Consider the following 26138-nt stretch of genomic DNA (forward strand, 5'->3'; position numbering starts at 1 on the left):
GTCTCACTGGGTAACAGGTTCTTTCTTGACCAGTCACCCTTGCACTGCCTCCGGGCCTACCACGCACTTAGGGGCTGTAACTGTAACCCTACAGTCCGTTGTTCTCCTTGCACTACCCAGAACCATGCTGCCCTGGCTGCACTTACTCAGATCATTGCTGCCCTGTTTTCCCCTCCCCTCTCCCTTGCACTTCCCCCCCTCCCTTTCCCCTTGCACTTCTTCTCGCACTTGCACAATCTGAATGACACAAGGCCTAGTAAGAGCGGTTGTGTTGCCATCCCTCTGTCTTCCCTCCCATGTCTTGTCGTTCCTTAGAAACACTTGTGTACAGGCGCATTATAAATGATTTATCATATCATATCATATCTTAGGCAGCAAAAAGGAAAGACTGCACAGGCTAAGTGCCAGCTACTAGACCTCATGTGATATGCAAAAATGTCGGTCCTAGCGTGACCGTAAAGGTTCCGCTCAGACCAGCCTTCCCTGATGCTTACACAAGTCAGTTAAGGCCGGTGGTCCCTTAGAGATGGCGTCAGCGGTAAGCGTGACGCTAGGTTGTAAGGGAAATGTAGTGTTCCAACCAGTGATGTAGTTTGAGTTTGCTAGTAAATAGGGTCCCACGGTTGTGAGCATTTGAGAATGGTGCAAGAAGGTCAGGACCAAAAGTGATAGGTGATGGGAGAGTGGAAATGGTACAGTGTGTTAAGCATCAAACAAAATTGGGCCCTCTAGTGAGAAGCACTTAGAAATGTCCAAAGGGAAAATAGTCAATCTCTGCATTGTCCACAAAGAGGTGGGATGAGAGAGTGATGTGTGAGATAAGTGTGACCATAGAGGAGGCGTATAGAGTTTAGAGGAGTGGGCCCAGCAATGGATCCTTCTGGAATGCCATTTGGGAGGGTGGTCAAGAAAGGGCTATTGGTGTTCCAAGAGATAGAGAAGGGACAGTCAGAGAGAGTGATATGACACATTCATTTAAGATGGTGTGCTTGAAGCTAAGGGAGGAAAGTGTTTGGAAGAGTTAGGGATGAGCCACAGTGTTCAAGGATGCAGAGATATTGAGACGAATGAGAATAGTCGAGAGGTGCTAGTGATGCACAATAGTGGAAAGGTTTCAGACATTAGGAAGCCGCCTGAGTGGAGTGCATACTGTGGAACCCAGATTGGAAAGGGACGAATAGAGACTTTGCTTACAGGATGTTTGCAATGCAGTTCAAGGGGACGTGTTAGAGCATTTTTAGAGTGGTGTGGCAGAAGGGAGACAAGTCTGTAGAAGAAGAGATTATTAGGGTCAGCAGTAGGTTTCCTCAAGATCATGGGCACATTGTAGGTGGCTAGGAAGATACCAGTCAATAGTGTGAAGTTGAAGAAAGAGAAGTGAAAGCTGGTAAGTGGCACAAGCTCTTTGGGGTGCGATAGGAGCGCAGGATGGGTTAGCTAAGCAGGGGAGGGGTGAAAGCTCATCAGGGCAGCTTGAAGAGGAGTATGATAGTGAAGAGAGGGTAAGGGTTGAGGGTAATGGAGAAAAGGAGGAGGGGGAGATGAGGGTGTCACACATTTCTGTGTTTTTAAATGCGACATAGTAAGCATTGGCATCAACGGGATGGGAGGAGGATATGAATTGAAGGTTTTCGGGGGAGGAGCATGGCCTGGAGGATTATGGGCAGCTTGTGAAGGTGCAAGCAAATAGTAAATATGAGATCAGTATAACAAGAACGGTATAACAAGAACATTTAGCAGCTTCTAGAGTATTGATCAGGGTATGGAAAGGGTCCTTGTAAGCAGCAAGGAGAGCAGATGAACGTGATTTTCACCAGCGGTGCATGTGAAGATGCATGGTTGTACTAAGCTGCATGGTTGGAGCAAGGGCAATTGGGAATCAAAGAGCGAGCCAAGTAGTGAAAATCAAGGGGGTCGCAAAGGCAGGTGCAATACTTTTGGATAATTAGGGGAGCGAGAGCTTGGGGAGGGGTTTTTGCTTTCCTAAAATAGAGGACCATGAAGTCAGGATTGAATTGTTTTAGTGATAGAAGACAAAGAGGGTATAGAGAGTGGATGGTGGATGGAGATGGTGAAGTCGGTGAGTGTTTGGTAAGAAGGCTAAAGGTCAACAGAGGGTGCTATTAAGTGAAAAGATGAGGATAAGTGTGTAGCCTTGTTTGTGTCACATTAGCTAAGATTGACCAACGAGTGATGAGAAGGTGGAGCCCAGCTGTAGGTATTGGGTCTTTGTCATGTTAGTGAATTCGAGGTCCCCAGTGATGATGGAAGGGACATTGACTAGGAGATATTCAAATGTCGGTGGAGGTCAAATCAGAAGAGATAGAGGTTGCCAGGTGAGGGGTAGCTAAGTAGGATAATGTAGTATTCACATTTCCGCTACGAGCTGCTGCCAGCCAGATACTCTGTGCCTCGTGAACAAGTTTATACATCATTTTCAGCGTCATGTCTCGTGGAGATACGTGATGGAATATGGAATGCAGGTTGAAGCATTACAGGGAGTTGAGCTCAACCTGGCGGCGCTCATACACACTCCCTCCTACTCTCCCAATATCTTTATTTGTAACATTAATAAATATCCTAATCTATCAATTTGTGCCACATTCATTATTTATATATTGCTGCCATTTCCATGCTCCACACTACAATTGCCGACGAGGTTTCTTAGCCCAGCCCCCCTTCCACTCCATAACAAATGCTGAAGCCTGGCCGCTCCGCTTACCGACGACGACGCACCGAGGCCGCTCCGCTCTTGCCCGAGTGTTGCAGCGGCCCCTGGAAGCATAACGCACCCCTTCCAAGGTAATCGTTGCGATTATGTGTACAGCTGCTCTGCTGTTGCGCACATTGTTCACGTTTCATTTATTTTCGTGCATGCGCGCCACATTTCAATAATATTCCAACCCATTACAGAAACTTCTGCATATGCGCATGTGTTCATCAAGGAAGTGAATATATTTAAAGTGACATACACATCAATCCGTAAATGGCAGACAGCAATTAAAGGACTTTTAAAGCCACAGCACAATATATACATATTTAAAGTGACATACACATCAATCCGTGGATAGCAGACAACAATTAAAGAACTTTTAAAGCCACAGCACAAAATTTACCACATAAGTGAACAATTTCATACTGCTGTACAGAAATTATAGAAATGTTTAAAATACAATATGCAGTAATCCGAATGCAGAGTACGAATCCCCATACATGAACCAACGGAATTTTGAGTCAATTGAAAAAACACTAATTAAAAACATCCACCACACAACATAATAAAATATGTCTTTCAACAGTGTACCTCCACCCATGTTTTTTCTACCTGAATCTGGTGAACCCGGAATACCATGGAGGAGGTGGATCAGGTCATTTGAACATTATGCAGGTGTTGTTTGTGGTCAAAATTGCGTGCTGAAAAAAGAAAATCATTGCTTTTACATTGTCTAGGCCCTGCTGGCAAAGAAAAGTTAGAGACCTTGCCAGAACTACCTGTTAATGAGGACATGGATCTTAATGAATATGAACTTACTGTCAAGAAAATCGACAAACATTATGAGAAGAAGTTGAGCACCATATTAGAACGTTACAAATTTGGGAAGAGAGTGCAAGAGGAGGGAGAAAGTGTTGAACAATATATTATTGTGATGAGGAAATTAGCTACAACTTGCAATTTTAATGAGCAACTGGATTAAAGACTGAGAGATCAGTTTATGTTGGAATGCAGGAGCGCCAAAGTGAGAGAAAGATTCTGGTCTGAGGATGATCCGCCCTTAGATACTGTATTGCGTGTGGCTAAAGAAGTTGAACACACTGAAGAATGTGTGAAGGAATTAGAAAACAGGGTGAAATCTGTCCAAATCAAGCTTGATACAACAAACCCTAATATTACTCCACTTAATACCACTGATGCCAAGGAGTCAATAGCTACGGTGAATAGTGCGCCTCTGTAAGACGCAGATCGTTTTGTATGTTACACAGAACATCGCGTAATGAAGAAACGAAGAATAAAATAACTTTCAGAGGACAGACCAATAACCGTGCAAGGAAAGGTAGTCCAGACAGACAAAGAATCAGCCCAAGGAGAAGGAAACAAGGCAGATGTTACAAATGTGACAGCAGTGACCATTGGGCAGATGATCCAGATTGCCCTGCACTAAACATAATATGCAGCAAATGCAAAGGAAAAGGGCATTACTCCAGATGTTGTAGATTTCACGGTGCATCCACGAATTGGATAGGTGTTAACACCGACAGTGGTCACAGCGAAGATGATGAAGGAGAAGAATGTGTATTTATGATCATGAATGATGAGGATGAAGAAGTTATGGAGAGCCCTAAAGCTACTGTTTGTGTAGATGGCATAAATATGCGCAGGATTATAGATTCTGGCACTAAATATACCCTGGTACCACAGAATTTATGGGATAGGAAGAAACTCGAATATCTACACGAAGCTGACATTAACCCCAGAGAATATGGAGGTGTTAAGATTGACATAATTGGTTGGTTTTGGGGCACATTAAAATTCAAAGACAGGAAAGCCAACGGTAAAATATATATCACAAGTGTAGGCAAAACACCTCTTTTAAGTTGGACGCACCAAAGCAAACTTCAAGTGAAATTGGATTGTACCCCTAACGAAGCTGTTCTAGCAATAGGAGGTGATGAAATCAAATCAAAAGAAATTAGTGATGTTATGAAAGCAGTGTTTCGAGAAGGAATTGGATGTCTTCAAGGATATGTTCATGAAATCAAATTGAAATCTGGTCATATTCCTGTAGCACAGAAATTGAGAGGTATACCGCTATCCATGAGAGACGAAGTAAGGAAAGAAATCAAGACTCTGGTAGACCAAGGTATTATTGAAAGTATTGATGCTAGCGAGTGGGTCTCACCGTTAGTTGTACTTAGAAAGAAATCTGGTAAGCTCAGGATATGTGTAGACATGCGAGAACTAAATAAAGGTGTTATCCCTGATAGACATCCTCTTCCTAATATTCAAGAACTCATTTCCACGATTTGTCCATCGAAATTCTTTTCGACATTGGATTTAACGTTGGCATATCATCAAGTGAAGTTGCACAAAAACTCTAAACAACTTACAGCTTTCATCACGACTGATGGACTATATCAATATAAAAGGATGCCTTTTGGATTGGTGCCTGCTGCGTCTGTATTTCAAAAAATAATGCACAGACTTTTTGAAAGGGAACCGGGCGTCATATGTTTTCAGGATGACATTCTGATCTATGCAGATAATCAAAAAACACATGATGAAAGATTAGTGTATGTTTGCAAGAAATTACACAAAGCAGGGATGACTCTAAGCAAAGATAAATGTAATATTAATTGTTCTGAAATTGAATATCTAGGTCACATAATTTCAGCAAAAGGCATATCGCCAAAGAAACAGTTAGCTGATACCAAAAGAAACATGCCTAGACCAAACTCTAAGGATGAAGTGTGTACTTTCATTAGTATGGCAGAATATTATTAGAAGTTTGTGCGCGGTTTTGCAATACACACTGTTCCGATGCGAGAACTTCTCAAGAAGAAAACATTTGAATGGAGCCATGAATGTGAAGAAGAATTTGAATTCATTAAGTCTGCTTTGGCTAAAGCCCCACCGTTGAATGATTTCAGGAGTAACAGAAAAACCATCATTACTACGGACGCAAGCAATGTTGGTTTAGGAGCTGCTGTCACTCAAGAAGCTGATGGCAAGGAAGTTTTGATCGCTTTTGCTTCAAGATTATTAAAAGGAGCTGAAAAGTCATGTGCTGCTATAGAAAAGGAGGCTCTCGCTATAAAATGGGCAGTGGAAAAGTTTAGAAGTTTCATGGTTCATTTGGGGTGTCAAGGTAGAATTTTGGAAGGATCATAAACCACTAGTCCATGTTATCATGACTAAAGGATTGGACAAGGTTTCTAATTGTATTAGGAGATGGGTAATGCTTCTGCAAGAATTGAATTGCACTGTATGATATGTTTCAGGAGTTAGAAATATTACTGCTGATTGCTTATCCCGTCTCACAAGTGTGTCTGAAGTTGGAGATGAAGGAGAAGATGCCATGGACATTGTTTTGAGTATAGAGACGACATCCATTCCGCAGAATGAATGGAATGATGCAGAAGCAGAAGACTGTATATTAATGCAATTGAAACAACTCGTCGTAAATCAAAATCCATTGACGAAAGCGAAATTTGAAGAACTTGGTCCCGAAGACTATTGGAAAGTTGCAGATGAACTGTATGTGTGCGGTAACATGATCATGAGAGGTGACAGAATAATTCCACCATCAAGAGTACGTCAAAGGCTGATTGATTTGGGTCATGAAGGTCACCAGGGAATAGTGAAAACCAAGCAGAGAATACGGAATGACTTCTGGTGGCATGGCTGCGATCTTCAAATAGAGCGGTCTATTTGAGATTGTATCCTTTGCAATGAAAGTGAGAAAGGTTGTGTAGGTGCAAAACACCCGATGGTTGTGACAAAGATTCCTGATAAAGCATGGGATGAACTGGGTATGGATGTACTTGGTCCTGTGAATAGTAATGGTATACAACAGTATTGTCTGGTTGTAATTGATCTTCTAACTAGGTGGGTGGAGGTATTAATTAGACCTGGTATCACTGCAAGAACTGTTACTGATTTTCTTTCGGAAATCTGTGAGAGAGACGGATTTCCAAAAAGCATCATGACTGACAATGGTACTCAATTCCGCTAAAAGGAAATGGAGGGGTTTTGCAGTAGGAACTCCATAGAACACAAAAAGAGTGCCATTTATCATCCACAGATAAATGGAGTAGTGGAACGGTTTAATAAGATGCTCAAGGAGACCATTCGATGGGTGTGGTCAAATGGATTGAACTGGGAGAAAGATGTGAAGGAGAAAGTTTTGGCACATTGTTTCACTCCACACTCCACTACAGGTTTGTCCCCATTTGAGTTGAGCAGTGGGAGGAAAGCAAACACCATCATGGATGAATAAAGGTAGTGAAGTACGGAGAGATTTTGAGTCTGTGTGTGAATATCAGGAGAGTCCAGTTGAAGAACAAATATGCCTATGATAAACTACTATCTGTGAATAGGAAAGATATAATACCTGTGGTGGGAAATGTGGTAAGATTTAAACTTCCTCCTGTTTTAAAGAAAGGTCTTAGTAAGTGGTCCAAGCCTATTAAAGTTACTGAAGTATTTAAACATGCCATTAAAACAGTGGATGGGAGGATATGAATACTGTGATGCTGGAAATGCATCGGAGGGACAGGGCCTCTGTATCCTTGTCCTTTACTGCTTTTTATCATGTTTTCTGTCGTGTTTTCCACGCAGGAGTTCATGTGGGACTCCTGGCGGTGCAGCTCTCTTTCTTTTGGTTTGGTGAACGGACCCATGGGATACCCTTATGGCACCCATGGGTGGGGGTACGACCCTGTGCCCCTAGTGTATGTTTTTGGGCACCTGTGAGTGGCCCGCAGAGCAGGGTATGGGCTGGTGGCAGCTCCATGCTGAATTTGACAGGTGCGCGGAGTATCCTCCATTTTGGGATACCCCGGCCCTGCCATTGGGATCAGTTGATTCCTGATGGAAAACAAGATGGCCCCGGTGGCCTCTTGCTTTCTATTACCCATTACCTTGTTTTGGCAAAGTCCTGGGAAGCCCTGACTCTGTCCCTTCCCCCTGACTGGCTGTTGGGTGGAAATGCCATATATGGTGTTGTTGTGAAGGCCCGGCCAGACTAGCTGGAGCCTTCCCGGTGATGTTTGGTGTGGGTACCTCCTGTGGGTGGGACCTGGGTGAATAGAGTGTGTGACGAATATGCATTCTGTGTTGTGGATGTCTAGTATCTGGTGGTTGACACAATGACTGAGACAGCCCTGCCCGAAAACGGTATGAATGCAGCTTGGAGTGTTGAATGGCTCGGTACTTGTCCCAATACACATAACTTGTTGTGAGTGTCTGGAGAGAAGTGAATGGCCTGAATACCTCGTGTGCCTGATTGGCTGCCTGCCTGCATGAATGCCCGTAGTCGTGATTGGATGCTTGAGTGTGACCCAGCGGAATGAATGGGAGATCAACAGTATATCTGGGGACCTCTCACTGCTAGGAATCGTGTTCAGAAGCTGAAGTCCACTATGACGAGTAACTGGAGTAACTGACGCTTGACCTTGAAGCCCTGCTGGACGAGAAGAATTGCTGTTGCTCTCCTTCACAATCTGAAAGCTGCTGTGCCTCCAAGGACTGACCCACAGAGGACCTGGTAAGGCTCCCTCTTCCCGAGCTACGAGGGGCCATCCTGCACAGCTGACCTTTGCCAAAGCTCCCTGGTAGACAGACCTACGACAGGCTGCCGACCCGACACGGGGACTGCTGAGGAACTCCAGGGAGAAGCACTCGGACTGTTGTCCGCTACTGTCGACGACCGCCGTCGCCGACCGGAGCCGCCGTGCTCCCGTTTGCCTAAGAACTTCAATTGATCATCGGACGCTCTCGCCTGCGTCGTCATCCGCTTGTCTCCCACTGGAGAAAGCCCGACCGTCGACGCGCCGAGGAGCATCCACCGGTGGGTTTCCCGCCACCTAAGCACCACAGAGACGCTGACGACTCGACGCCCTTGCTGGGCCACAGTTCTTCATCATCTCTTTGCGGTCCAGAACTATCGTCACTGAGGTGCCCCGCATGCCTCTTCCTTGCAGGACGCCAACGCTCTGTCGTCGATGAGCACCGCTAGGAACGAAGCTGTCACTTCCCTGTCATAGTTCAACCTGTTCACCGTCGGACGTTCGACGACCCGTGACTCCCGCCTTAAAGGGAGGACACTCAAGAAGGGCCATCGATTCCCCGACACTGAACGCCAAGTTCCCCGACACCTTTCGACGATCCGTGGCTCCTGCCTGAAAGGGAGTCACTCAAGAAGGATCGGTCGACGCATCGTCGGAGAACCCTACTCCACCAGGTACATTAGGGGGGTAAAACCTTAATAGGAAGAAGTGAGACTATTGAATAAATGGACTGGGATTGTGCTATATATCTATATTTACAGGTTGCTCAGTTGGGGGGATTTCCACACAGAACTGTGCCTCGTGGTAGGGGTCAGTATTCTGCCTACTGTTTTAACCATCTTGCGTTCCTTCCTATATCTATTGCTGGCCTCCTCGTTATTAATCTGTGTGACATGTTTACCGTACAGTTGATGCACTTTAATGAGATTTGATAACATTGGTGGTACCACTTTAGAATTGTATATATTTATCATTATTGACTTCCGAGTACAAAGTGCGTTATTGTGATCGTGTACATACCTTTGAATATTAATTATATAAAGACTGTGTTTTCAGTAATACAGTGTGTGGACTTTCCTTTGTGGGGGTTCGGGGACTACACTGTACTTAAGAACCAGCCTGCATCACCTCCTGAGAAGCTAGGCCTTGATTGCTCAATCACGTACCAATAATAGAGAATCTTGGCTGGGGTCCTCTGTGCCTCTCCTCTACCATATAGAGAGCGGAAGTACAGACACCCCCTACCAGTCTTTACACTGGTGGCAGCGGTAGGATGCTTATGGTTTTAAGAATCAGTGTATAACCGTGCCACTTACAAAATATCTGCACTTTATTAGATTAAGGTTTGGGTGTGTACAAAATAAATGCATTACAAGCAATGGAGTCTATTGCGAATGGTAAATTGACTCGGATGAGCTTAGAGGCTCTCCAGAGTGCTTGTGAAGCCAGGGAATTAAGACTTTGTGGATAAGTCTAGGGCTGAGCTGATAGCTGCCCTGGTGGACTACCAGACAGATGGTGAAACTCTTGATGAGGGGGGGAATGCAACCAATGAGGACTCTGCCCCTGGGGTTTCTACTGAATCCGTTTCTGGGAATACCGCCATTCCTGCTGCCTCTGTTCCGAACCCCAGCAATACCTTGGAGCTTGAGTTATTAAGGATGAAATTGGCCTTTGAATATCGCAAGTTGGAGATAGATGCTGAGCTTAAGAAGGAGGAGTTGGCTCAACAAGTGGAGCTCAAGAATAGGGATCTTGAACTCAAAAATAGGGATCTTGAACTCAAAGACAAGGACACTGAATGTCAGAGAATCCAGCTAGAGAAAGCTCGAGTGGAGACTTCAGCGAAACCCAGTGAGAGTGTCAGGTCCCCAGCAACTAAATTCATGAAGGATTTGGTTGGTGTGTTTTCAGAGGGTTCTGATATCCTCCAATGGATTGAAGCGTTTGAAATGGCTTGTGCAATTCATGATGTTGACAAAAGAGATTGGGCTAAGTGTTTGCTAAGCACAGTGCCTCAAAATGGATATGACTGTATTCTGAAGCTAAGTGTGGAAGAAAGGGGTCAGTATGAGTGTATGAAATCTGCTTTGATTGCCAAGTTTGGCAAGACACCTACCCAATACCTTAAAAGGTTCAGGGATTTTAAGAAAAGAGAGAATGTGTCTTGGGTTGACTGGGTGAGTGCTGCGCACATGAATATGATGGGGTGGATTGATGGTTACAAGGTGAAAACTTTTGTTGAATTGTCCCACCTGTTGTTTTTTGAGCATTTTTCTGAAGCCTGTTCACCAGAGCTGCGTCAGTATGTTGCTGACCAGAACATTTTGGATCCCTTTAAGCTGGCTAGGTTGGCTTACAAGTGGGTCTCCCACCGGGTGTCCCCTAAGGACTCCAGTGGGAAGAACAAGGACAAAGAAAAGGGGGCCTCTCAGACAGCTAAGGAGTCCCAAAAGCAGTCACAGTCGAATAAACCTAAACCCTCCTCTCCTAAAACCCAAATATCTAGTGGGGATAAGTCATCTGTGGGTGGGAATAAGAGTAGTGGTCCACCTGCTGCAAAGCAGGCTCCCGGTGGTTCCAGTACCGTACCCCGCACTTGTTGGGACTGCGGGGCTCTGGATCACAAAAGGGGTGACTCCAAGTGTAAAGGTAAGGCACTCGGAGAACAGGCTGTCAGCCTGACCTACCTTTACCCCATGTCTGAGGTGGAGGCCACTGTCCTCCCCTCCTCTACAGGGATCACTTTTGGTGCTCCCGTAGAGATTTCCTTAGTGTCCCTTGGGGCCTGGGACCAGTACGCGGAAGTACTGGCGACTATCCCACAGAACACCCGTAGATTTTTGAGAAGTGTCCTCCTGAATGGCCAGCCTTCTACTGGTTTGAGAGACACTGGGGCAAGCATGACAGTGGTGGACAGGACCCTGTTCAAGCCAGAGGACTATGTAGATGCTCCTCTGAGAACCACCAGGGTAGCTGGTGGGCCTCCCAAATTATCGCCTGTAGCCCGAGTCACACTTGTAATTGGAGACAAGACAGCAAAGCTTCCTGTCCTGGTTCAGGACAACGTCCCTGCTAACATTCTGTTAGGTAACGATCTAGTCGAGTTGGGATTGATCGCGGATGGTCTTCCCATGACTGCTGCTGCGGTCACAGGTGACACCGGGTCTGGCTGTGAGTCAGGTACCCGAGCCGAAGGCGCGGCCTAAGGCAAGACGAAGGAAGAGCAAGAAGGCCACCTCTGTGGAGGGAGCTCCTTCTCTTCCTGCTGTTCCTACAGCACCCATTGGGATCCATGCTCCGTACGGGCTGGGTCCAGTGGTAAACCCTGTCTCAACTCCTGTGGGAGAAGAGCCAGAAGACTCTCCTGTGGGAGAGGTTCTCAACCCGGAGGATCATCCCGATCTTCAATGCTTGTTAGCTGAAGGGGGACCCTCCCGGGCAGACTTCAGTAAAGGACAGAGAGAGTGTCCCTCTCTCTCTCGAGTCTGAGGAAACAGGCCCTGTCCCAGGCACACGGAGAAGTGCCTAGGACATTCCGGATTTATTGGGAGGGTGAGCTCCTTGTTAGTGAGCCCACTAAGCCTGAACCTGGTGCCCTCAAGAGGTTGGTGGTACCCCAGGTTTACAGGCCCTTCCTACTGCAGTTGGCGCATGAGGTGCCCTTGGCTGGTCATCTTGGTACCAAGAAGACTAAGCAGAGGCTCTCTGCCCATTTCTATTGGCCTCGGATGGGAGTAGAAGTGGAGTCCCACTGCAGGACCTGCCCAACTTGTCAGTTGTCTGGCAAAACTGGAGGCAGTGTCATCGCCCCACTGCAGCCATTGCCAGTGGTTGGCACACCGTTTGAGAGGGTGGGCATCAACATCGTCGGTCCCCTTGACCCTTCCACGTCAGGTGGACATCGGTTCATCCCGGTTTTGGTGGATCATGCCACCAGGTACCTTGAGGCTATACCCCTTCGGACTGTTACGGCCAAGGTGGTTGCCGGTCCCTCCCGGGCATTTTCACCCGTTTTGGATTTCCCAAGGAGGTTGTCTCTGACCGAGGATCCAACTTCATGTCTAGTTACATGAAAACCATGTGGAAAGAGTGCGGGGTAACCTACAAGTTCTCCACTTCTTACCACCCCCAGACCAATGGTCTGGTTGAGAGATTTAATAAAACTCTCAAGGGCATGCTAGGTGCTTTGGAAGAGCCCCTAAGGAGGAAATGGGATCTCCTCCTGCCATGCCTGCTGTTTGCTTACAGAGAGGTACCTCAAGAAGGCGTTGGTTTCAGCCCTTTTGAGTTACTTTTTGGACATCCCGTGAGGGGGCCCCTCGTCTTGATCAGAGAAGGTTTGGAAGCCACCCCTCCTGGTCCCGCCAAGCAAGTGGGGGACTATGTGTTAGGCCTCAGACGGAGGATGACACAGATGATGGGTCAAGCAACGGCGAATCTCAAGGCCAGCCAGGAATTGAACAAATACTGGCATGACCTTAAAGCATTGCATGTGGATTGGACTCCAGGACAGGAGGTCCTTGTGATGGAGCCTACCAAGCCGCGGGCATTGGCAGATAAATGAACTGGACCCTTCCGGATAATCTCCAAGATGGGTGAGGTCAATTATCTGGTTGACATGGGAATCCCAGGGGTGGCCCCTCAGGTATTCCATGCAAATAGGCTCAATACTTTCCACAGGCGAGCAGAGGTCTCATGTCTCTTGCTAGCTTCAGAGCAAGAAGAGGATGAGAGTGAGCCCCTTCCTGATTTGCTGCATAGCAACCCTCAGGATGGCTCAGTGGAGGGAGTGCAGCTCTCTCCCGATTTGACAACCGAGCAGCAGAGGGCCTGCAGGACTTTGCTCCAGCAGTATGCCTCTCTGTTTTCGCTGACGCCAGGCCTTACACCGTGGTGTAAGCACGAGATTGACACTGGTGACAGCGTGCCTGTCAAGAGCAGGAGCTACCGAATGTCAGATACGGTTAAGAACCACATCCAGGCTGTGGTCGCCAAGATGTTGGATCTGGGTGTTATTGAACCCTCAACCAGTCCCTGGTCCAGTCCCGTGGTCCTTGTCCCCAAGGCAAGTTCCCAGGCAGGTACCAAGGATTGGAGGTTCTGTGTGGACTACCGAGGAGTCAATGCTGTCACCAAAACTGACGCGCACCCATTGCCCAGGGCTGATGAGCTCGTGGACACCATAGGTGCTGCCAAATTTGTGAGCACCTTTGACCTCACCTCAGGCTATTGGCAAATAGCTCTGACAGACCATGCCAAGGAAAAGACGGCATTCTCAATACCAGAGGGACTCTACCAGTTTAGGGTCATGCCTTTTGGGTTGAAGAATGCCCCTGCCACCTTCCAGAGATTGGTCAATCATGCTCTCAGTGGGCTGGAAGCCTTTTGTGTGGCTTATTTAGACGACATTGCCGTCTACAGTTCCACTTGGGAAGAGCACTTGACACATCTGGGTAGAATGTTACAGGCCTTAAGGAGGGCTAACCTCACTATCAAAGCCACCAAGTGCCAGATAGCTCTAGCTCAGGGGAAAGTCACGTATCTTGGTCATGAGGTAGGACGGGGCCAAATCCAACCTCTCCCCAGTAATTTACAGGATGTACAGGACTGGGAGACTCCCACTACTCAAACCCAGGTGAGAGCCTTTTTGGGCCTCACCGGGTATTATCGCAATTTCATGGCATACTATGGAACCATAGCTGCCCCACTGACAGCTCTGACTTCACCCAAGCAGCCTAGGAAGGTCATTTGGACTGAAAACCGTCAGAGGGCCTTTGATGGCTTGAAAGAAAGTCTGTGTCGGGCACCCAAGTTGTGTGCGCCTGACTACAGCCGACCCTTTATCGTCCAGACGGATGCCTGCGACACCGGAATTGGAGCTGTCTTGTCCCAGTTAGATGACAAAGGGAGAGAACATCCTATCATATTCATCAGTAGACAACTCAAGGTTAGAGAACTTAGGTGGGCTACTGTTGGAAAGGAATGTTTTAGTATAGTTTGGAGCCTTAGGCATTTTAGGCCCTACCTTACGTGGTCTACCTTCAAGGTCCAAACAGATCATAAGCCCCTAAAGTGGCTTATGCAGATGAAGGGTGAAAACCCGACACTGCTCAGGTGGTCCATTAGCCTGCAAGGGCTAGACTTCACCATAGAGCACAGACCAGGGAAGAGTCAAGATAATGCAGATGGCCTTTCCATAAGGTATTTTGACCGTCTGGATGAGGGTGTCTATCCCGTGGGAGATTAGGCACCCTCCACCTCAGTCTGGGGGGGGCGACTGTGATGCTGGAAATGCATCGGAGGGACAGGGCCTCTATATCCTTGTCCTTTACTGCTTTTTATCATGTGTTCTGTCGTGTTTTCCATGCAGGAGTTCATGTGGGACTCCTGGCGGTGCAGCTCTCTTTCTTTTGGTTTGGTGAACGGACCCATGGGATGCCCTTATGGCACCCATGGGTGGGGGTACGACCCTGTGCCCCTAGTGTATGTTTTTGGGCACCTGTGGGTGGCCTGCAGAGCAGGGTATGGGCTGGTGGCAGCTCCATGCTGAATTTGACAGGTGCGCGGAGTATCCTCCATTTTGGGATACCCCGGCCCTGCCATTGGGATCAGTTGATTCCTGATGTAAAACAAGATGGCCCCGGTGGCCTCTTGCTTTTTATTACCCATTACCTTGTTTTCCCAAAGTCCTGGGAAGCCCTGACTCTGTCCCTTCCCCCTGACTGGCTGTTGGGTGGAAATGCCATATATGGTGTTGTTGTGAAGGCCCGGCCAGACTAGCTGGAGCCTTCCCGGTGATGTATGTTGTGGGTACCTGCTGTGGGTGGGACCTGGGTGAATAGAGTGTGTGACGAATTTGCATTCTGTGTTGTGGATGTCTAGTATCTGGTGGTTGACACAATGACTGAGACAGCCCTGCCCGAAACCGGTATGAATGCAGCTTGGAGTGTTCAATGGCTCGGTACTTGTCCCAATACACATAACTTGTTGTGAGTGTCTGGAGAGAAGTGAATGGCCTGAATTCCTCGTGTGCCTGATGGCTGCCTGCCTGCATGAATGCCCGTAGTCGTGATTGGATGCTTGAGTGTGACCCAGCGAAATGAATGGGAGATCAACAGTATATCTGGGGACCTCTCACTGCTAGGAATCGTGTTCAGAAGCTGAAGTCCACTACGACGAGTAACTGGAGTAACTGATGCTTGACCTTGAAGCCCTGCTGGACGAGAAGAATTGCTGTTGCTCTCCTTCACAATCTGAAAGCTGCTGTGCCTCCAAGGACTGACCCAGAGAGGACCTGGTAAGGCGCCCTCTTCCCGAGCTATGAGGGACCATCGTGCACAGCTGATCTTTGCCAAAGCTCCCTGGTAGACAGACCTACGACAGGCTGCCGACCCGACACGGGGACTGCTGCGGAACTCCAGGAAGAAGTACTCGGACTGTTGTCCGCCACTGTCGACGGCCGCCGTGCTCCCGTTTGCCTAAGAACTTCTATTGATCATCGGACGCTCTCGCCTGCATCGTCATCCGCTTGTCTCCCGCTGGAGAAGGCCCGACCGTCGACGCGCTGAGGAGCATCCACCGGTGGGTTTCCCGCCACCTAAGGACCACAGAGACGCCGACAACTCGACGCCCTTGCTGGGCCACAGTTCTTCATCATCTCTTTGCGGTCCAGAACTATCGTCACCGAGGTGCCCCGCACGCCTCTTCCTTGCAGGACGCCAATGCTCTGTCGTCGATGAGCACCGCTAGGAACAAAGCTGTCACTTCCCTGTCGTAGTTCAACCTGTTCACCGTTGGACGTTCGACGACCCGTGACTCCCGCCTTAAAGGGAGGGCACTCAAGAAGGGCCGTTGATTCCCAGACACCGAACGCCAAGTTCCCCGACACCTTTCGATGATCCGTGGCTCCTGCCTGAAAGGGAGTCACTCAAGAAGGATCGGTTGACGCATCGTCGGAGAACCCTACTCCACCAAGTACATTGGGGGGGTAAAACCTTAATAGGAAGAAGTGAGACTTTTGAACATATGGACTGGGCTTGTGCTATATATCTTTATTTACAGGTTGCCCAGGTGGGGGGGATCTCCACACAGAACTGTGCCTCGTGGTAGGGGTCAGTTCTGCCTACTGTTTCAACCATCTTGCGTTCCTTCCTATCTCTATTGCTGGTTTCCTCGTTATTAATCTGTGTGACATTTTTACCGTACAGTTAATCACTTTAATGAGATTTGATAACATTGGTGGTACCACTTTAGAATTGTATATATTTATCATTATTGACTTCCGAGTACAAAGTGCGTTATTGTGATCGTGTACATACCTTTGAATATTAATTATATAAAGACTGTGTTTTCAGTAATACAGTGTGTGGAGATTCCTTTGTGGGGGTTCAGGGACTACACTGTACTTAAGAACCAGCCTGCATCACCTCCTGAAAAGCTAGGCCTTGATTGCTCGACCACGTACCAATAATAGAGAATCTTGGCTGGGGTCCTCTGTGCCTCTCCTCTACCATACAGAGAGCAGAAGTACAGACCCCCCCCTCTACCAGTCTTTACAAATACAGAGAGGGTGTGTGTGGTGAGGCCACAGGACAATAGTGTTAAGAGTGCCAGTGGACGAATGGATGGTACTGGTGATAATATTGCCAGTGGACGAGCAGATGATACTGGAAGCAGAGCACGTTATGTGGGAAAAATATCAAGAATGGAGAATGTAAGGAGAACGTTGTTACCAAGTGTGCACACAAAGAAATTAAAGGATATTTCCTTGCCAGATGTTACCACAGATCCTCCTCGCAGGTCGAGGTAGGGAGGAGTGTCGCAAACCACGACACATGGTGGACTTTGTGTAAATATGTTCAAGTTGTGGACCCCATGAAGACGTAACAGTTATATATTTTGTTTTGTTAATTTTGTTTTGTCATTATGAAGGAGGGGAGATGTGTAGTATTCACATTTCTGCTACGAGCTGCTGCCAGTTAGATACTCTGTGCCTCGTGAACAAGTTTATACATCATTGTTCAGCTTCACGTCTCTTGCAGATACGTGATGGAATATGGAATGCGGGTTGAAGCATTACAGGGAGTTGAGCTCAACCTGGCGGCGCTCATACACCCTCCCTCCTACTCTCCCAATATCTTTATTTGTAACGTTAATAAATATGCTAATCTATCCATTTGTGCCAGATTCATTATTTATATATTGCTGTCATTTCCATGCCCCACACTACAGATAATAAGAGTATTGAGAGTGAGAAGTTGGTTAGATATGTGCTTGAAATCATTGGGAGGCCAATGGTATGTGAATGGAACTCATCAGAATAGCAACACTCTCTCTTTTAGATAGCCGGGGAGGGTGAGAGACTGCAGCGAAGTCAGTGTGGAAGGAATATGTCTAGAGAGCTCGTGGTGATAGGAGTCAAAGTGGTAGGAAAGGGTGTTTTATTACAGAGAGATTAGGCATTCAAGAGGACCAGTGTGAGTTCGATTGAGAGCAGGAGAGTGTTGGTTTGGGTCTCTTGAAGGAGGCGAGTAGGGTAGATAAGGTTGAAATGATTAGCGATGAAAAAAAGAACTGCTAGTGAGCCGCTTGATTGATGTGCATTGGACAGGGAGGGAAAGTGAGAGAGTGGTAGAGAGGAGGAATAGTGGGACAGTGCACAGGAGCACATGGAGGCCCAAGAGAGAGGAAGAAAGGAAATAGGCAGCACAAGAAGAGTGTTTAGGAGCATTTTAGATAACTGGGAGAGCAAAATATGAGGAGGAGAGAGCTGAGTCTAGGGATTTTCTGAAAGGTGGTGGCCAGCAGGACAGTAGATATATAGTGTACAGGAACAGGGGTTTGTGGTCCTTGGCTCTTCCATATCGTAACACAGCCAAACAGAAGTTGCCCTTAGCCTCTGCTGCCCTTGGTTGAGGCCCCCTAGTCTATGGGATGCCTAATTATCAGTGGAATAAGGAACACTAATCAGGTCAAATGCCCTGGGTGGCCTACTCAGTGAGGATCAGGCCTGGTACACTAATTACTGCTATCACCTGCACTGAGGGGAAGATGGCTCAAGGGAGAAATGGTTGAGAGGATCGGGACCGATGATAGAGGGGATAATGGGCTTTGATCTTCTCCCCAATAGGTCTTATCTCTTTTGTTCTCTTTTATTGGTGTGCACAGCTCAGCTTAAAGGATCGGGGTGGCTTGGGGAACTCAAGACCCTGGCACTCAGAATCTGCCGGTAATTCCGGCAGACTGAGTGCCGGTAACAGTAATTCAGTTTGGTGGTTCCCACCAGATTTACTGGCGGGATACCACCAAACTTATAATGACCCCCATTGTCTCTCTTCCTGAGACCCCTTAACAGCCATCCTGTCCGGGCGTTCTGAGCTATTTGTAACCAATGAAGGTGGCCCGCATGAATCCCTGCATGAAATGTGTTAAATACTTCATCTCTGAGTATGAAGGCTACCCATAACATGGGGTCTCTGGACTCTAGGAATGAAACACAGGACATGTCTCAGTTTGAGCACCTGGAAAAAGACAAGCTTAACATATGACTGAACCTGAGCGGCCATGGCTATCACTGCATGTAAGAGCAGCCCATGATTCTTCACTTTATCCATAGCAAGGATGTTTTCAGAAAATAAGTGGGCAGGCTGGTCTGCAGGATGCCCCCCAAAAGATATAACGTCTGTTTTTACTAGTGTTTAACTGTAATTAAGTATTGCACATCCATATCTTAACCACCAAAAGGCAAAGGGATAACTCATCCATGTGATCTGTGAACTCATCCGTAGCCAAGTGGTTTGGAGTATTTTGGCATATGAATATCATACCACATCGAAGGTCTGAATAAGATGGGGCATTGGACACATGTAAATGTATAAACAAAATTGCTTTGACTATTTAAAGAAAATCAGAGTTGTCAGATGGCATACTAAGCAAACTCCTGATGACCTTTCATCTAAGATGGACGAGAAACTTTTCAGAACCTCCAGTTCCAGTTCCACGACTATGATAAAATCGTGCCTTAGACTGGGGATGGGTCGACATCTTTCAGGTGCCTCTATAATTGTTCAGCAAATTCTCCCAGCATGATTTTGTCCAGATTGGAGAGTATGGTAATAAGGTCATAGTTTCCAAGGACAACTGGGTCTAGATAATGTTTTTTAGGAGTGGCTTGGTCAGCTTCTGTTTTTGGGCGATGGGGACATGCCCTTCTTATCCTGCTTTAGATAAGGCAGTTGCTAATAACTCCACTCTGGAGGTTCAGTGTTTCAGTGTTTTTTTAAAGAACCTCCTTTGGAGACAATTGTTTTAATGAGAATGATTGAATCCAGTCAGTCAACAAGTTTATTCGGATTAAGAAAAAAATCCATCAAACACATAGCAAAAATAACACACAAAAGCAATTACAATCACTAGACCATATCAAAAAATGGTGCATCAAAAAGTCGCTTATGGGAAAGAGAGGGTGAAACAAAAGACCCCATCACCCTATAGATAACTCCCCTTGCCTGGCCCTGACCCCCGAGGAGCCTGACCGATCGCGGCCTAGCGGAATGAGGTTAGCCCCAGACAGGGGGTAGGTCCTCCGAATTGGCCTCGAGGGAAACTCAGAGCCTAGATGCAAAAGTGGGCTGGTTAGGATTCCGCTCCTAGGTGTCACTCCCACTCCCCCCCATTGACCCAAGACCCTGCTCGCCAGACTCCAGTCCCAGAAGGCCAATTCCACTATGTCCCCTGAACTCTGACCCAAACTGGCCAGTCTGCGACAACCCGCCAAAGTTTCCCTGGTCCCAAAAGAACAACCTCTCACAGACCGTAGCCAGTGTAGGCTTTTGTTTACAAGAGCTTCCCCGGACTCCTGCGTGTTCCTTTCCATTTTTGGTACCCCATGAAGATACACAATAGGTCGTCCAGTCCGGCCTTGAGCGGGGGGCTGGGATGGGCCGCTTCTATGCCGTGAACCACAGGTGCTCTTCCCCCCAAGTTTAAGGCAATTTGGACCTGCTTGACTTGATGCCGAGTCGGCCACCCCAATGTGCTTGCTTTGCTTAATGCCCCCTGCACTGGGAGTTTTTCCATTGGCCGGTTGTACATACCCAGACGTCAGGCTAGGGCAAGGGCAGGAAAATATTGGGGCTGTAGTCTCGGGTCTCCGAGAGACTTGGTTCTTGGGATGTGCCAGGGGTTTGTCAATTTCACCCTTACTAGCAGTCGAGATATGAACGGGCTCCCCCTCCCTCTGCTCCCTCGCTTGAGTGGCTATAAGGGATGTGAGCAAATTTCTAATGGCAACCAATTCAGCCAGGACTTGGTTACATTTAGACCTTCCGTGTGAAAGATCAACCTCGGATGGGGGGTTAATAGCCAACCGTACATCCACGAAAGATTCGCATTTTTGGAGCTTGGACACCCTGAGTGGGGAAGGGTGAAGAGATAGACTGGCCAATGGGCTCACTGTAGAGACAGGCTCACTCCCGAGGCTTCTGTTACACATGGGGAGATTGCGCACAAGGGCATCAATGGGTAGGCTGCCCTCGGCCATCGTGCAGACCATGGCCAAACTGGATAGAGCCATTCCCGGGCCAACACCATTGTTAGAGTCCGATAGCCCAGTGAAAACCACCAACTTGCTTGCAGGGGTGGAACTTCCTGGGGGAGAGCTGCTGACTAGTTCTCCCAATCCTGCGATGCCCCCCTCATAGAACACCGGCATCTCTGTCCCGGCACAGAGATTTCCATGGACGGGGAACACTTTGGGGGGGCTGAAACTCAATGTTGGAACAGGGAGATAAAGCTCTTCTGGAGAGAATGGCCTGGACCTTCCTCCGTTGGCTTGGGCCTCCTGAGACTTAGCAATGCGGCCCTCTCCATTGCATGGATCAGACAGACTGCCGATTGGTGGATGTGGATCCTTCCCTGCTCCCTTGTTCAGTGTCCATGCTGCTCCTCTGTGGCAGCTGTGCCCAACAGCCCCCAACTATCCTCACTTGGGAGGGCGGGGGGGGGGACATGAAGAGGGCTCACCCCCAGGAATTAAGACAATGTTTGTGGCGTCCAAGGTGGGGATTTTAGCTGGCACTCCCCTTTGGACCGGAGGACGTGTCCTCTTTACAACCAGTACCTTTTGCTTGGGTTTAGGCCCACTCTCGTAGAGGGCAGACTCAAGACACGCCTTGGAGCAAAGTGAGGGCAGGAGAAGAGGTGAAAGCGATGGTGACGTAGGAGGGGGTTTCCTCGGGAGGCCATGGGCTTTCAGTGTTCTCAGGTTATTAAGAAGAGGCATTGTAGGCTCAACAGGGCTGGGAGCGACTGCCCACAACAGCGTTTGGCTTCACTTAGCCAGGACACACAGACCCACGTCTGCACTTCTTATCACTTGCTTCTCTCTCCTCTCTCGGGTGAGTCCAAGGCTGGCCTCCCACTACAACGCCGAACACCTGCGGCGCCAAACACCGCGCCCTTGCCCCGCCGCGGGCTTCACCGCTGCGGGGCTCCGGTGCGGCTTAAAAGTCCAGAGGGGCGTGGCCAAACCAGGAAGCTGCAGGATGGGTCCGTGGGGGCCGCCAAACACCGCGCCCTTGCCCCGCCGCGGGCTTCACCGCTGCGGGGCTCCGGTGCGGCTTAAAAGTCCAGGGGGGCGTGGCCAAACCAGGAAGCTGCAGGATGGGTCCGTGGGGGCCGCCAAACACCGCGCCCTTGCCCTGCCGCGGGCTTCACCGCTGCGGGGCTCCGGTGCGGCTTAAAAGTCCAGGGGGGCGTGGCCAAACCAGGAAGCTGCAGGATGGGTCCGTGGGGGCCGCCAAACACCGCGCCCTTGCCCCGCCGCGGGCTTCACCGCTGCGGGGCTCCGGTGCGGCTTAAAAGTCCAGGGGGGCGTGGCCAAACCAGGAAGCTGCAGGATGGGTCCATGGGGGCCGCCAAACAGTGCGCCCTTCCCCGCCGCTAAATCTGGAAGATGACTAGATGCCGCAGAGCAACCGGGGAGCCGAACTGAACACACCAGCGTCTGACTGAGTCTGTGGGTGGGCTCCCAGGGATTCCGAATGTTGCCATAGACCTGTAACAATTGCTGCTGGAATGCACATCTGTCTACATCTGTACATCCTGTGTTTGCTTCTTTTCTTGTGCTCTCCCAATTTACCATGTCATGTTACTTCCATTATCCAGTTCAATACGTTAGTTACCATTCATTACTGTGCAGCAGAGGGGCTGCTTCAGCCATAAGCGCATGCCCTTTGTCCGGCATTTCTTGCTGATGCACTTTGTATTTTATTAGAAGAGCACAATATAAAATACCGGTCCATTTTTTAGGCCGATGGGCATTGTTCTGACTGATGGCCATTGGCAAGGCTGAACACTTTCCCCATGGCAGTATTTGTCCTGGTTTAAGGTGTTATACATCTGCCCGTCAGACTCCCTCTCTGAGGTCATCAAGCTGAGACGGCGCCGAGTTAACCTAGGGCGCCATGTGTTGATGAGTTCACACAGGCAAGGCACCACTCCGGCTAACATGCACACTGTTCCCATGTATTATTGTCACAGAACTATACAAAAGGAAATTGTTCTGTGCACTAACACTGGCGTTATTAGACCAACACGGAGAAGAAACGCGTAGCCCATGAGTTTCACTGCCACGAAGTCCCGTGACGTGTATACGCAGACTACGCGCTTCACTGTGGGGAACTTTGTTAATGTGACGCTTTATATAACGGTAGGGTGACCAGATGTCCGAGTTTTCCCGGGACAGTCCGGGGAAATCACCCTCCGTCCCGGAGTCGCGGAAGTTTTTTCATTTTTAAACCCCGTCCAGGGTTTGCATGTTTGGGGGGCTACGGTCATTAAAACAGTAATTATTTTTCACAACACTATCAGAATGTTTAACCTGGGGATTTGGCTCGAACCCCCAACCTCTCAGGTACTAGTCAGACCACTTACTGATTGTGCCACAGAGACTGGCTTTGAGATCATTGTACAGCAAGCCATTTAATATCAATTAGAGCTGATGCTCATTTTGAATTAACATGCCACTATTTACAGACAAGACTGCACAAATGAGATTATATACAGTTTATAGAAAGGCGAAGTGCTGGAAATATGGTTGGGGGTGGTTGTGGGGACGTGTTGGGGGAGGAGCGGTAGTCCCTCTTTTATGTTGTTGGCCGTCCCGGTTTTTTGTTTTGAAAATCTGGTCACCCTAATAACGGTGTACTGTATTTGATATTGAAACCAGCAGTGCTACCAGACAGTATGTTGTGGTATATATTGCATCTATATTTTGATATGCTAGTACCTCGGACAGGTTACCGCATGACTGGGAGAGAGCGAAAGGCGCAGTAACACGAAAACACGCTGGTCTTGCACCGGTCCAGTTGTATTCTAAATGGACCGGACCCTGCCCTGCACAGTAAGCAACATGTGACATGTGTGTCATGTTCCCTGCCTATAGTGTTCTACTTATTACAAATACTGCCTTCGCTGTGACTTCCTTGTTCATTGAGGCCATTCGTGTGTATGTGTGGGTTACAATGACACCCTGTTCACTCCAGTTTTATTACAGTCACTTCGTTATATATGAAGAAAATTGTTTAAAATCCCGCAAATCTAAAGTTCGAAACACATCGCATAAAGTACCGTAGAAGTACCTCAGAGAGCAAGGCCAGGGTGCTTCTGTGTTGAAATGTAATTGAATCAAGTTGGTGCCAGTATGCTTCGAAGCGCTTCGCACTATCACATGGCCCTAGCATTCGACCTGACAAAGCACGAGTTTTAGAAACTTTACACAAAACATTTGGAGCGTTGGAAAATCGAAAAAATGCACACATGTTAAAATATAAAGGAAATGAAAAGAATGTTCTCAACAATTGCAAAATGAAAGCACGTGCACATTCTGACTCCCTAGTAATTGCAGTGAGCAAAGAAAATCTTTTTTTGTCTATTCTTTGCACACAGTGAGATAGTTATATTGGTTTGCATTCGTTCAATGTAAACAGCGTGCACTGAAACAGTACCAGAAAAATAAAGTATTTCTAAAAGAAGACACATCTAAACAGTTCTTTCTGTCCTGGGCTTTACCAAGAGACCTCGCAAACACTTTGATGCACTTACACACTAAGGCGGCTGGTCTTGTCAGTTTGCAGACAATCCCGGTGTTTTCATACGACGCTGGCTCGAAATCGCAGGCCGAGGACATGGAAAGAAGGCAGAGGGCTACGATGACCGCAAGCGGAACCATAGTGAAAGGCTGCGGGCGCAGAATGAAGTAATTCGGTAGCGAAGCCACTGTGTTGCAGGTGGAGTGTCCGCAGCAATGGCGCTTCCGCTGCGTCATTCCTTCAAGGGAATGCTAGAAAGGGGACAGGACATGACCGGTTTCCCCTCTAAAGAAAATGTACGTTTCCTAATCTGTGATTTCACTTCCTCAGCTGTGCTCTCACATAGTTCATTAGTAGTGCAGCCCCGGCGTTCATGAACCCTAGTGATCCCTCGCCGAGTAAAGGGGGGCAGAAAGAGCCATTGGGCTGAACTTCACAAAAACACCCAGGCTCAAGGGAAGTGGAAAATGTCGCTTTAACGTGACAGTAGAAGCTACAACCCATTGTAACGTGGGATAGATTTTATTTATTACCAAGGTATAAATCCTTAATGGACACAGGAATCACGCTCCGTGGTATCATTATACTTGCTTACAAAAATACATTACTTTCATTCTTCAATATACAAACATATATCTATGTTTCAAAACACTAATCTGTTGAAATATACTCACAATGCAACATGTCACACAACGCATAACAACAACACTCGCCTTCCCCGTGACACTGGTCGAGTCACACTACAAGCCAGTTCTGTTCATAAAGGGACTAACAAAAAGTAGGACAAATGCCACAAATCCTAACCAAAGCATGTGGCGCTACTGCTCACTCATGTTGCTAATGTGACAACCCACAGTTTACAACAACCTGGCTCTTTGACCATTAACAAGTAACCAAACAAATAATTAATTCATCATTCACCCCTCACCCTGCCTTGCCCCTTAAATTCCTCTCACCCTTCTTCCCTCGTTTCTCCCACATCTTCGCCCGAGGCCAGACCCCTTCTTCTTCCATACCTCTTCACCTTTCTTGTACCCCTGGCTAGCCTGTCTGTGCAAACAGCGCCACCCCCCTCCTTTACAACGCTAATAACCCTTTCTGCTTCCCCCAACCATCCTCCAAAGCACTGTGTCTGCTGCACCCAGAAAACCCTCACCTCAGGTGTACTTTCTGACCCCCACCTTTTACCTCCAAGTCTTCACCAACTCCTAAACTGATATCCTCAAACCCAACAGGTAATACTTGTTACCCATCATCGAAAGGTGCACCTCATCCTCCCGAAATAAATCAGACACCTCATATTTAATGTCCTGGTGTGCGAGCCTGTGCACCCCCAGGTCTTACATCATGTCCCAATCTCCTTATTGATCTTTCTCCTTGTTTGCTCCACGGCCCATTGCTCACTTCCTTATAAGCCCCTCTCTGCACCACTCTGCTATAGCCCCTGATCTTTTGGTTGTAGCCCCGGATAGAATCTCAGGAGCTACAGCCAAAAGACTAGCTAGCCCCCAGTCCCAACAGTACCGACATCAGCGTAGCCCCGGGTCTTTTCCAGACCTATGAGTGGTAATGAGTATTCAGTGCATCACCACATGGAAGCCCGACTTCCCAACCAACACGAGGCATCACCTTTTCCCATGCTTCATCTCTAACCTGTGAAGAGTGGCATTCTCTCTCCAAGCCCAGGAACCCTCTTACCCCTTTCAAGCCCTGCCTTTTTCACCCATCGCACCCTCCCCCTTTCAACCTTCTCACCAC

General features: G+C 47.9%; 1 protein-coding gene across 1 annotated transcript in view; it reads right to left on the minus strand.

Annotated features, from left to right (window-relative positions):
• The window catches only part of LOC138449643 (cholesteryl ester transfer protein-like), a 204189-nt gene extending 179558 nt beyond the window's left edge, over nt 1–24631 (minus strand). The window contains exon 1 of the mRNA XM_069604785.1: nt 24394–24631. Coding sequence (XP_069460886.1) covers nt 24394–24616 — 223 coding nt within the window. The 5' untranslated portion in view covers nt 24617–24631. The remainder of the gene's footprint in view (nt 1–24393) is intronic.
• Nucleotides 24632–26138: the final 1507 nt, after the last annotated feature.

Source organism: Ambystoma mexicanum, chromosome 1p (assembly GCF_040938575.1).
Source record: "Ambystoma mexicanum isolate Mex_15411 chromosome 1p, UKY_AmexF1_1, whole genome shotgun sequence".
Classification (NCBI taxonomy): Eukaryota; Metazoa; Chordata; class Amphibia; order Caudata; family Ambystomatidae; genus Ambystoma; species Ambystoma mexicanum.